General features: G+C 45.7%; 2 protein-coding genes across 2 annotated transcripts in view; one reads left to right on the top strand and one right to left on the bottom strand.

The window, feature by feature from the left end:
* Window positions 1–4,365, bottom strand: part of SDHC (succinate dehydrogenase complex subunit C) — a 30,405-nt gene extending 26,040 nt beyond the window's left edge. Inside the window, exon 1 of the mRNA XM_004002697.4 lies at window positions 4,322–4,365. Within this exon, the coding sequence (XP_004002746.1) occupies window positions 4,322–4,341 (20 nt within the window). The 5' untranslated portion in view covers window positions 4,342–4,365. The remainder of the gene's footprint in view (window positions 1–4,321) is intronic.
* Window positions 4,366–7,760: 3,395 nt separating this feature from the next.
* Window positions 7,761–12,919, top strand: MPZ (myelin protein zero). Its single transcript, XM_004003721.5, is given in 6 exon segments — window positions 7,761–7,887; window positions 10,376–10,542; window positions 10,783–10,996; window positions 11,238–11,373; window positions 11,505–11,565; window positions 11,666–12,919. Coding segments are annotated over 6 exon segments (939 nt in total). The 5' UTR covers window positions 7,761–7,820; the 3' UTR covers window positions 11,960–12,919.
* Window positions 12,920–13,334: the final 415 nt, after the last annotated feature.

The following is a 13,334-nucleotide window of genomic DNA, read 5'->3' as shown; positions in this document are numbered from 1 at the left end:
CTAAGTATTAAACTGTTTTTTTAGGGAACTACCATCAGGTTCTAGACAACCCGGATGAACTTGAAGTGAAAAAAGCCATCATACAATAATGCAAAATATATGAGAATGCAGATTTCTCTGCTATCCACATGAAAAGGTAGTTGAAGAAGATGCACAAGCTTTCCACTAAAATGCTGTTATTTTTTAAACAGCAATCAATACCAGAACTGCTTTTCAAGTCCAAGACTAAAATGTGCCCAGCCATTCTACCTAAAGAGGCTCTGATCCAGTGTTTACATGGTATCATGAAAAATACATGATCACTACACCCCTTTAACTCACATTATATCGAATCTTTATTTAAGAAAGATATCAGAGTGAAGCTCTGGGACCAAAATTAAAAATACACTGAGATTCTACAAAAGTTTATCACATATCCACTATGTACCGTGGGGGATACAAGATCATGTTAAGATCCAACACTTCTAAAAAAAGTGCTTGATGTCCCTCACAACATTGATATTAGAGGCATAAACATTTCAAGAACCTTATGTTTTACACTAGAAAACTAGAAGGGCCCACTACTGGAAGGAAAAAGAATGCAACCAACACTTCCTTCAGCTCTTCCCTCTTCCCAGCTTTGGAGGCAAGGGGTAAATACAGACATTGTGCACCCAAGACTCCCAGAAAGAAAGAAGTGGGAACAAATCTCTTTATATCAATTGAAGTAATTGTGACTCTGAAGTTGCAGGGCACGCATTCCTCACACCAGGCTAGGTCCAGTCACTCAGCTACCCAGCAAGAGTTTTCAGATGTGGGTTGGAATCTACAGCACTCTCTGTCTAGTGCTATTGTTTCCCAGACAAATACCAATGTAAACTTTCCACAAGGCCCTAACAGAATCTGGTTGCACAACTACATAACCTTATTTGAGATATGACAAGAGTAGATATCTAATCTATCCTTGCCTTTCATGTGAAACCAGAAACCCTGAAAAGATTTCCTTTCCAACCCAGGAATAGCACTTTATGCTACAGCTAGAAAGTAATAGTAGTTGCCTTGTTTTTAACAAACCAGAACTTATAATTTCCAGTTAGTGCTGTCCCTTTCTAAATGCACTATACATGTCTCCCCCTAAATGTAATCATTGCTCGAATTGTTTCTGAAGCTCTTCCCTGTATCGAGGCAACAACAGTAACGTAGAAAGAACACTAGACAAAGTAATAAAAGTCAGACTGGAGGTCTAGATTGCCCTAAGTTGCATAGTGAGTAACTGAGCTTCAGCTTTTTCATTTGTAAAATGGGATTGATAAAACCTACATTATTGATTACTAGGAGGATAACATGAGAAAATGTATAGGAAAGCACTCTGTAAACTGCACTATACCACATATATGTAATTTATTAATATTTTACTGGTTTCCCAAAGGTCCTTAGAATTCACATTACATTCTCTTTAAAATTCTTTGTGGTGTTAAAAATCTTCATCTGCTGAAAATGGATCTGACTTCTGGGAAAAAAAAAAGTTATTCAAAGCCGAGTCTATGTCATCAAATTAAATAAAAACCATTTTTAGTCCAAAACAAGATATGAGTATAATATAATGACTTTCTTTTGCACATCCTCTACACCTGATCTGATGGCACATGAAAACTTAGTTTCATAAATGTCTGAGGTTAACAACATTAAAATATATAATCTTGAAGGACACAATGAAGAGCCATCATTTATACATTAAAGTTCTGATTAACTGTATGAGCATCCAATCAACTCCAGCAAGAACTCCTGAACTGATCTCCTAGCACCACCAATCTCTTCCCTATCATTCAATATAACCAGTTAAGTTACTGAAAAAGAAAGCTGACTTCATCAATCACCTGCCTAAGTCTTTAACAGTTCCCCACTGATTACAAGGTTCATACCACAGTCAAACAAGGTCCTTCTCAACATGACCCAATCCAATTCTCTAGAATTATTCCCCCACAAGTTCCCATCAGCCCCCTATACCACCAAACTGAAAGTTACATTATCCACAGAGAGAGCAATAGTTTCTTTTGACCACATGCCTTTGCTCAGGCTATTCTGAGTAGACCTCCCTTACAGTCTGATAAACTCATCCTTCAAGACCCAGCAACTCCCAAATGGCAATTTCACTCCTTTAGCCTTACCTGCTACACCTGCCATGCTCCCAAAGCAATTGTTCATATCTCTAAATCAAAATTAGGTTGCTTATTAACCTCCTTTGCTAAACTTTGAGTTCCTCCAGCACAGAATGTAATACTTTACATCTACAGCACCTATAACAACATGACACATAGAACAGGCTCAAAAAAATCGTCTGTGAATGAGTATGTTTATTTTAAAAAGCAGTCTTAAGAATTCAGACTTTAAATAAATTAAGCCTTGTTTTTAGATGGGCTTCACATGTAGTATTTAATATGATGGGCAATGCCCAGAGGGTTAATGACTATTGGTGGGTTTGTGCTTAAGTTACATGAATATTACTAGACAGAAGCCTAGCTGTTCTTAGCTTAGTTCCCCATCTAGGTCTTCTTGGCTTTGGCAAATCATTCCCTGACTATCAGTGGAGCTTGTGCTACACAGCTTGCTTACTCATCCCTAGCTAGTTTGTGAACTGTTCAAAGACTATACAAAATATAGAATACTATTCAAAATCCATAACATACAGTACTGCCATACTAATAATTTTTAGTTAACCAAGCATTAAAAACATTTAGAAAATATTTCTCCTGAGTTCAACTTATGACTATTTTCATTTGCAAAGAAATGGCAATCATGGAATCAATGACCCAGACTTGTCTAAAATAAATGGAATTAGTGACACTACTAGAACTAGAAACCAGCTCCTAGAATTTCTTAAAGGTGTTTTCCTTTGAGGTGAAATCAGCACATTATAAACAAATCCCTCTAGTGAAATGGAATTAGACCCCAGACCTCTCATCAAGAAAAAAAAAATTTTTTTTTTGAAATCTGTTTCTCCTTTTAAAAAGCCCTTGTGAGAAATGGAGATGTCCCTCCCATAAGAGTTTTGTACTATCACTAATGAATCCTAATGATGATGGTCCTACATAGCTCAAAATTAGTTTGGACATACTCAATGAAAACAGTGATTCTCACTTTCTAAGTATTAAACATGAAACTCCTAAAATGAACTGTTCAGACACAATATGATCATTACAAGCTATAAGCCTAGGACATCTACTAAAATAATATATACCAAGGAATTTTAAAGCATTCAATTACGGTCAAACTACCTGCAATAAAGGAGGCAATCTGGCAAGACAAGCCCTGACACATTTTAGAAAGAGACACAATTAGAAATAACAGACAGGGAGAAAAATGAAGGATCAAGATAAACCATTCCTGATCTCAACTCCCAAGAGGAATCATTCTGTCACAGAGAAAAACTAAATAAAGTCCGTCTATTTTTATGCGGGGTGACTGAAGTGGAAAGAGAACGAGAAGATATTTGGGGAAATCAGGAATTAAATCTCAACAGCGTTTAAGCTAACTTTCCATAACAAACAGTTTCCAAAAATAGTGCTGGCAAGAAACTGTGCTGGGATTTGTACCAAGAGCGTCTAAAGTCACTAAAGCGGCTACAGCTATTACGGCTCTGAGAACGAGGCCTCTGAAAAAGCGGACAATTCAGAATGGAAGAAAATCTACGATATTTCTCTGGACGAGTTGACACTGCAAAGAAAAACTGAGACATCTACTCCCCTCACCCACCCAATAAAAAAATAAACTAAAATTGAATTTCCGGGCTGCTTTGGCGCAGCAGAGCGACAGCTATAAGCGCTGTTACTAATCGTCAGCCCGGTGGGGTCCAGGCCTCCTGCACTTTCTACCAGGGGCCGGTTAGGAACTCGAACAGTGCCCACACATTGCCAGCAGCTGGTGTTTGCAGGAGTAAAATGCAGAAGTAAAGTACACCAAGATTCTTCTCCTCGAAGCCCAAGCCCTAAATAAAAAAGTTAGAGGTATTTTCTTGGAGCTCGGCTCTGGCCGTGGCCCAGAGAGCAAGCTGGGGAAGAACTATTAGAAGCGGGGAAAGCAAAAGAAGCGAGAGCCCTGCGACCCCTCCGTAAAACGGAGTAAGGGAAAGATAATCTGCCAGTGACCCCCGAAGCTCTCCACGATATACAGGAGCGGCTGGGGGTGGGGAAGGGGTCTTTAGGATTCTAGACTGCGTCGCCTCCACCCACGGGTCCTTTCCGGGCCCAAGCACCGGGTAAACAGCTATCAGCAAGACGTGAGGGGCCAATACAGGTCCCGTGAGGGCCGCCGGTACGGACTCCCAGCCCCAAACTAAAGTCACCTCAACAAGAGCGCAGCCATCTTGGGTTCCGGCCTGACGGAAGTGACGCCAGACGGCCCCACCACCTCAGGGCCGAAGGGGCGGGGCTTCTGTCACGTGACAACACCAACTGTTTTAGAGGATTGGTCCCCTGTCGGTTCAGTTGGCAGGTTTTATCTGCTCTTATGCTGTCTGCCTCTTTCTCTCTCAGCTGACTTTTATTTGAAAGTGAAAAGATTTCGGCAGAATTGCGGCTGGCTCAGAAGGCAGTGGCACCCCACTCCAGTACTCTTGCCTGGAAAATCCTATGAACGAAGGAGCCTGGTAGGCAGCAGTCCATGGGGTCGCTAAGAGTCGGATATGACTGAGCGACTTCCCTTTCACTTTTCACTTTCATGCATTGGAGAAGGAAATGGCAACCCACTCCAGTGTTCTTGCCTGGAGAATCCCAGAGACGGGGGAGCGTGGTGGGCTGCCGTCTGTGGGGTCGGACAGAGTTGGACACGACTGAAGCGACTTAGCAGCAGCAGTAGCAGCAGATTCTGCAGTGTACATTTCACCGCTGTACACACTCATTTGTTCAGCCCCACAAAACAGAGGACTTGCCTAGATTCTTCGCTGAAGAGGTCTTAGTCTAGTTTCACTCCTTCCCCCTCCCAGGTGAGACTGAAAACGCGTTATAGGATGATTGACACACCGAGGGAAAAGATACTTTGGGTTTACCCAACATGGGTGAACCAAGAGTTTAGCATACTAAGTGAAGTAAGTCAGAAGGACAAATAGGGTATCATTAATATGTGGAATCTAAAATATGACACAGATAAACTTATTTACAGAACAGAAACACATAGACAGCAAATGTTTAATTACCAAGTGGGGGTGGGGGTGGAATAAATTAGGAGTTTGGGACTAGCAGATATAAATTATATATAAAATAGATAACCAAGAAGATCCTACTGCATAGGAAACTACATTCAATATCCTGTAATAAACCATATGGAAAAGTATATATATTTATATATGACTAGATATGTGACTGAATCACTTTGCTGCATACTAGAAACTAGCACAATTTTGTAAATCAACTATACTTAAATTTAACAAGTTTATTAAAGATACTTGGGGCTCTTTCCCATTCTTATGTAAACCTTCTTCACCAGAAATAGTGCACACGCTGAGATCCATGGGGGAGAGACCCTCCCAGACCACTATTCGCCGAGGATGGGGAGCATGCTCTAACCACCTCCGTGAGCTTTATGTCTCACAATTCCTGGGCTTGAGCTGCCGCATGAGCTAGATGCCCACTTACAACAGCGCTGCCTTGTTCCTTGTTTCAGGGCTGTGTGGGCGACACCCACTGCCAGAATAACCTGGGGTGAGGGTGGGGGAGAACTCGCTTTGATTTCTATGCTGGAAAGCAGTTCTGAGGAAACCTAGCACAGCAGTCACTTCCAGAGAACTTACGACTTAAGGGAGAAGCAAACAAGTGGCAAGGAATGGAAGAGAGAAAAAGTTCTTGAGCCCTTTTTGAGGAGGTGGAGTGAGGAGAAGTGAAGGAGACAGCAGCCCTGGGCAACTCCTGTTCTACAATAAAAACATATTCATTACATTAATATTCAGATCTTATTTATATTTAGCACTCCTGTGCTTTTCCTTTCAGGGCTTACATAGTGGCGATTCACTTCTTTCTGCATCAAATGAAAATACTATTTAACATTTCTATAATGCTGGCAAAGAAAGCACTTAAATAGGCTTCTGGTTTTGGAAGAGACCTTTGAGGCGCTCCAGCCTGCTTTCCTATCTAGTTCAGGAATCTCCTCTGCAACACTGCTGACAGCTGATCTTCAAGACTGTGCTTTAATGTGTTCCTTAGTGGGTATCTCAAAAAAACAGGTTTCATTTAATAAGCAATTTAGTCTTTAGGAAGTTGTTATGTTAGAGTTTTCTGCTATTGATCTTCTAGTCATTGACCCTCTGAAGTTTCACATTAACAAATCCAATGAGTGTCTTTTTCATTTAGCTCTTTAAATAGTTTCACTTATCTGTCTTAAAACTCAGCTCTGACTATATAGACACTCCCATTCCTATCCCCAAATACAAACCCCAAACCTTCAGCAAATTCTTACAATGTACCAAATTAAATCCACCCCTTTAGTCTGTCATTTAAGGCCCTCCACAAACTGACTTCAGCTTTCCTGTGCAGCCTCCTTTCCTGTGATGCCTGTTCAAGATCCCCCATGTCAAGTCAAAATGGGGGATACCAGATCTGCCCTGAATATTCCCCAGACTTCACAAATCTAGCCAACGCCCCCCCCCACACACACACACACATGTGCTTTCTTATCTCTTTGTCTTAGCTCTTGCTCTTCTACCTTCCCAGATATCTGCACTGCCAATTTCTCCTCTTCAAAGTGCCATGCATCCTTAAAGGCTGGTCTGCATCTAATATTGACTTCTAGACATGACTCCCCCTTCCTCTGAACTTCATTTATTAAATGAAAGTTATTTTTGTGTTTAATATCTGTTACACAACTTAATCTTCCTAATGTAGCTCTGCATGCCCTCTTTATACTCTTGGCACTTTGTTCATCATGCTGCTATACCAAGCATCATGGTTTATTACAGTTCATTATTAATGGGTTTGTCCTCTGATTCTCCCCTCTCTGCTTCCCCAAACTAAATTTTGAACTCCTTGAAGGAAGATCTTAATTTTTATTCCTCTCTCTATTACTCAACTACCCACACACTCACATACTCATCTATGTAGCTGGCACTCAATCTGATTTTGCTGCCTTGCTCTTGACTGAAATGGACTTAAACTGCAGCATGAGGCAGTGAAGAGCTTCCTGAAAAAGAGGGTAAGATCAGAGGATTATCCCCTGGATATTTTCCCATGGAGAAAAGGTTTTATCTGGAAAGAATCACCCAAGATGCAGAGAAATGAAAAAAACAAAATGAAGACTCCCAAAGGACCTAGTCATCTCAAGAAGCCTGTACTGAAGCCCATAGTAGTCAAGATAGTAGGGATATCCTGTTTTCAAATTTCTCTGGGGCTCATTAACTCCCAGGGCTCTAGAGGAGCCACTCTCAGGCAAGGAGACTGTGGAAAAATCCCTTTTCATAGGTTTAAAATTCAGGTTTTCCTGCCCATCTGTCCCTCAGAGAAATGTGTTTGTGTCCCTTTTTCTGTCCCTCTCCTTCACCCCCCCCCCACCACATGACATTCCAGCCTAGGGCAGGGGGAGGCCAGCAGACACAAAGCCTTCAGTGTGTGGGGTGGTATGTGACCCCCAACCCCTCCACCCAGAGGACACAATGCCACTTCTGCTCCCTGCACTCTGCCCCACTCCCCACCACCTCTCAACTGCACATGCCAGGCTGCAATTGGTTACTGGCTCAGGACAGCCCCCTCACACTGGGGTCCTGGGGGATTTTAAGCGGGTTCCAGGAACCCCCGCTCAGTTCCTTGTCCCCCACTCCCAACTGCGCAGGCGCCCTGGGCCCTAGCCCTGCCCCAGCGATGGCTCCTGGGGCTCCCTCATCCAGCCCCAGTCCTATCCTGGCTGCGCTACTCTTCTCCTCCTTGGGTAAGTTGAGATGACCCAGTCTGGGAGCCCTGGGGCTCAGGTTGTCTCCCAGCAACCTTTCCACGGCCTTCGCTGCACTCCCCTCTACAACCAAAGAAAGAGTGAGCAAGAGTAGGAAGGTGATAGTCTCTGTAGAAAAATATATATACATATAGTTTGGAGAGAGGCTGTTAAGATAAAGGTATTCTGTGAAGGGAGAATGGAGAAGAGAGTGTAGAGCGTTTCCCCAAGGTGGACTTGACTGGATAGGGGTTGGAAACTGGTCCTTCTCATTCCTCAGTAGTGTAGGAGGTAACTCAACCTTAGTCTCCCCAAAGAAAAGAGTCAGGGAACATGATCTAAGGGTGGAGCCCAAGGGTTGTAGTCCCAGCTCTTTGGATCTGCTGCCTCAGTTTCTAACTCTGCATCTGTTGTCCATTACGTGGGTAAACAGAGTACAAGGGAGGTTCCATGAGATTCCAGGGTCTAAAGCTATCTTCCACAGAAGCTGGCCAGCCCCTCCCATGGCAGATGCTGACTGAGCAACAAAAACTCAAAGCAAGGTTGCCTGAATGGATCTTTCCCCTCTCCAAACTTCCCTGAAGCCTGGTGCAATGGGTGAGAAGTAGGGCAAATGGGAGAGAGGGGGGAGGAAGAGCTGGTTAGAACGTCGGAGTTTCTCTGCTGTCAGCTCCTTTAGGGCTAAACCCAGAATCTAGACTCCTCTGGGCTGTACTGAACTATTTGAAGGTACCCTAAGAAAATGTTCAGAGAAGGCAATGGCGACCCACTCCAGTACTCTTGCCTGGAAAATCCCATGGGTGGAGGAGCCTGGTAGGCTGCGGTCTATGGGGTCGCTAAGAGTTGGACACGACTAACCGACTTCACTTTCTTTTTTCACTTTCATGCACTGGAGGAGGAAATGGCAACCCACTCCAAAGCTCTTGCCTGGAGAATCCCAGGGACGGGAGAGCCTGGTGGGCTGCTGTCTATGGGTTCGCACAGAGTCGGACATGACTAAAGCGACTTAGCAGCAGCATAAGAAAATGTTAAGGATAGGGAATTGGAGAAGGGCATGCCGAGGGAAATGAGGAGAAGGAATCTTGGAGTTTAAGAGGGAGAAAGGGTACTGTCCAGCATCTGCCCCACTCATAGAACCATTGAACAGAGCTGAGGGCAGTGGTTTATACTTGAACAGGAGGAATAGAAGTTAGATCCAATGAATAACCTTCCTTGTTACGTTTGGGATTCCCCAGAAGGCTCCAAGGCTGAGTTCCAGGAGGTGAATCACTGGTATTGCATGCTGAGGTGGGAGATTTGGGACTGTGGAGCTGGGGATGGGATCGCGGGAAGGGGAATGGAGGCATAAGCCCCCAACACTGGCCAGTGGTCAGACAATGGGTCTCTATTTATTTGGTTGCTTCCTCCCCCTCCCGTAGAACAAAAGGGTCTACAGTTGCCCCCAGCCAGGGCCAACCCACACACATAATCTCCCTGGAATGGCCTTCCTTGTATGGGTGAGTCTTGGGAGTGGCACTGAGCCAGAATGGTCAGAAGGAGGGTGTGGAGGGTCAAATCAGAACCACAGAGGGCTCACAAGCAGAGTCATCTGAGTTTGGGGCTTGGGGTGGGGGCGGCAGGGGTTTCCTACTTGAATCCAGCTTCCCCTGAGAGGGCTATGAGGTCCTCCCCTCCTTGACCCATCCAGTCAGGAGCAATTGTATGAAAAGTAGGGATTCAGCAATGAGGACAGTCTCCAGTTATCTTAATCTTTTCTGCAAGAAACTTGAGTTTGCCATTCTATGAAATACTATGCAGCAATAATATTGATCGCTAGGCATCAACGTGGGATACCCTCCCAGACACCTGTATTCTTTTATATATGTATATTCTTAAGGAAAAAAGTAAACTGTAATGCAATATATGTTTTTTTAAAAAAAAGCTTCATAGAACAAAACTATTTCATACATGTGTATGTTGAGTTTGTGTTGAGTCTGATACATAGAAAATGATCACACATTAAACTGATAACATTGGTTCTATCTGGAAGGAGAACACAGAAGAATTGGTTGGGAGCTGTCAAGACAGGCTTTAGCTTTCTTTATCTATACTGCTTGCATAGTTATAAGAAGAATGCACGGGGTGTTACCTGTATAATTTATAATAAGTTTTAAAAATCATTAAGCCTGCATCTAAAGGATAGCTTAAAAATTAGATATTGATCTAAAGGCAAAGTAAGATTCTGGAGACTGAACCCAACATCTGAAAGTCCTCCGGAGAACCATGGTACGCATTTCCTCTGTCAAACATGCTGAAGAACTTGAGCCAATACAGTATTTCTACTCTTCTATTCAATTAGTCCAGAGAGACCTGGGCCTCAGAATTCATCATTTTTGCCCCAATCTCCTCTATGGTCTGTGACTCAGGCTTGACTTCCCATTGGTCTCACTCCTTCTATACTCCTTGCTGGGCCCACACGTGCATCTGATTTCCCCCTCTATGTTTGCAGTGCTCTCCCCTGTCCAGGCCATTGTGGTCTACACAGACAAGGAGGTCCATGGTGCTGTGGGCTCGCAGGTGACGCTGTATTGCTCCTTCTGGTCCAGTGAGTGGGTTTCAGATGACCTCTCCTTCACCTGGCGCTACCAGCCCGAAGGGGGCCGTGATGCCATCTCGGTGAGTGCCTGGGGGAATAATGGGATTGCATAACAGAAAGGGGGCTTCAGACAACCACAGGAAAGAGAATTTGAGCTAAGGAAGGGGGGAAATCCTTTATGAGCCATAACCCCAACTTTGGCAAGGTAAGTGGCAAGTCTTGTCACCCTGACTGGAACCTAGGAGCACTGACACTCCCTCCCCAGCCCAGAATCCTTCACCCGGAGGCGAGAGTTGCATGCCTCCCCTCATTCCTCGCAGATCTTCCACTACGCCAAGGGACAGCCCTACATCGATGAGGTGGGGACCTTCAAAGAGCGCATCCAGTGGGTAGGGGACCCTCACCGGAAGGATGGCTCCATTGTCATACACAACCTGGACTATGGTGACAACGGCACTTTCACCTGTGACGTCAAAAACCCACCAGACATAGTGGGCAAGACCTCTCAGGTCACGCTCTATGTCTTTGAAAAAGGTGTGAGAGGAGGTGGGACGGGAGTATGGGAGGCAGTTCAGAGAGGGGATCAGGCCTGGCTGAGAGGCTGGGGCGAGGGGCAGAATGCCCGGGGTTATGCCCCTCAGGCTCTGGGACAGTGGGCAGAAGGCAGCCTTGTTGGGACATCTTAGATCCCCAACCGCAGGGAATAGGTGTGTGGCGAGGAACCAAGGACACTGTCTCTGCTCATTCCCCCACTTGTTTTCCTTCCCCCGTTTAGTGCCTACGAGGTACGGGGTCGTGCTGGGAGCCGTGATCGGGGGTGTGCTGGGGGTTGTGCTGTTGGCGCTGCTGCTTTTCTACCTGATTCGGTACTGCTGGCTACGCAGGCAGGCGGCCCTGCAGAGAAGGCTCAGGTAAAGGGCGGAGACTGACACCCCTTCCCCGACCCACTACGCGCGGTCTCTGGGCGGAGACTACTTTGATGGGTGGGAGGGCCGAAGGGAAGAAGAAGCCGCCAAATCCACAGCACCCCCTATCCCTGCAGTGCCATGGAGAAGGGCAAATTGCACAAGACTGCGAAGGACTCCTCAAAGCGCGGCCGGCAGGTTAGCGGGACTTGGGAAGCCGCCGGGCAGCCTCGAGGGCGGGCTGGGAACAGTCAAGCCCCACCCGACGGGTCCCTGATGCACGCGCTTCTCCCCACAGACACCGGTGCTGTACGCCATGCTGGACCACAGCAGAAGCGCCAAAGCTGCCAGCGAGAAGAAGGCTAAAGGGTTGGGGGAGTCTCGCAAGGATAAGAAATAGCGGTTAGCGGGCCGGGCGGGGGATCGGGGATTAGGGGCGGAGGCTTCCAAGGGCTCTCGGGTGGTGGTCATCGAGATGGAGCTACGGAAGGATGAGCAGAGCGCGGAGCTCCGGCCTGCTGTCAAGTCCCCCAGCAGAACCAGCCTCAAGAACGCCCTCAAGAACATGATGGGCCTGGACTCAGAAAAGTGATCACCCCCCCCCAAGGCCCTGCCAGAGCAGGGGGACCTCCGGTCCTCTATCCCCGTCTAGGTGCTTTCCTCCTTAGCTCCCCAGCCCTGCCCTGCCCTCACTTCCTTTTGAGATGTAAGTTTCATTCCAGACTTCATTACCCAGGCACTTCGTATTCTCCCCCCTTTTACCCCCTGGCTTTCTGGAAGCCCAGGCCCCATCCTATCTTTCACTTGCCCCAAGGACTGTGTGTTTGGTGCCTGTTCCTCTGGCGCTGAGAAGAAAGGGACCTTGATACCCCTGCCTCAAATCCAGGCCACCTGACATTTCCACCCCCTGCACCAGCTAGCCTGTCCCTCTGGCTCTCTTGTTTCTGACCCTCCCTCCCCTCCTTCAGGTGGTCAAGCTCCATACTATACCCTCCCAGCTAACACCCAGGTCACCCAGATCAGACTCTCCTTCAAGGCTTATTTAGGTTGTTAGTTATTTTTTATTTTTTAATCCATTCTTCTTTGTTTGTTTATCTGTGCCCATGCTCTACCCTCCCCCCATGACTGAGTACCAATGACGTCATGTGGCTTTTGCAATTCTTCACCACCACCACCCGCCCCCCTTTAAATCTTTAATGGAGAGCCAGCCCAAGCAGAGGGGCTCCTGATCCTCAAACCTCAGCTACAGGAATGGTGCCCCCTGACCACTCTGAAGCACTGTTCTGGGACTCAAGGTGACGGGAATGGGGAGAGGGAGACAAAGGATCCTCACAGGTCAGGGGCTGAGGAAGGGGCAGATGAGCCTTAAGAAATAGCTTTTAAATAACCAAAGAAAAGGCAGGAAAAACAAATGAGAAGTAGGGGGAAAGGGAAGAGGTTGCACTCCCAGCCACAGGGGATTCTTAGGATTTTTCTACATCCTGTATATTTCTTCTCAACCCCCCCCCCCCAAATGTCCTTAAATGTTTAATAAACACTGACATTTCCAGAAGCTGCTGCCTCCATCTCCAGTTTCCTCATTCTCCTGGGAGTAATCCCTGCCTCTAATCCCCAGTCCTGCTCTTCTCCAACTGATTTCAGTTTTTAAGAATTTGATTTCATGATACGGGGTTACATAGTCTAGTGGAAAGAACTGTGAAACAGGCTCATAAGACATAGTCGTACATTCAACAAATACCAGTGAGTTTGTACTATGTGCTAAACTGTGTGTCAGGCTCTGCGTTTATATGGGTTATAACAGATTCCCTCTTCACCAAACTGTGTATTCTTAAAATATCTCAGCCACTCACAAATTGTGTGACCCAGGGCTAGTTTCTTGATTTAAGCAAGCCTGTTTCTGCATTTGTAAACAACTGAGATAATGATACCAGCTCCGCTGAATTCCCAGAATTTTTGTAAGAATCACA

This window comes from Ovis aries, chromosome 1 (genome assembly GCF_016772045.2).
Source record: "Ovis aries strain OAR_USU_Benz2616 breed Rambouillet chromosome 1, ARS-UI_Ramb_v3.0, whole genome shotgun sequence".
Taxonomy (NCBI): domain Eukaryota; kingdom Metazoa; phylum Chordata; class Mammalia; order Artiodactyla; family Bovidae; genus Ovis; species Ovis aries.
Note: the sequence above shows the minus strand (reverse complement) of the source record. Positions and strands in the feature narration are given on the sequence as shown.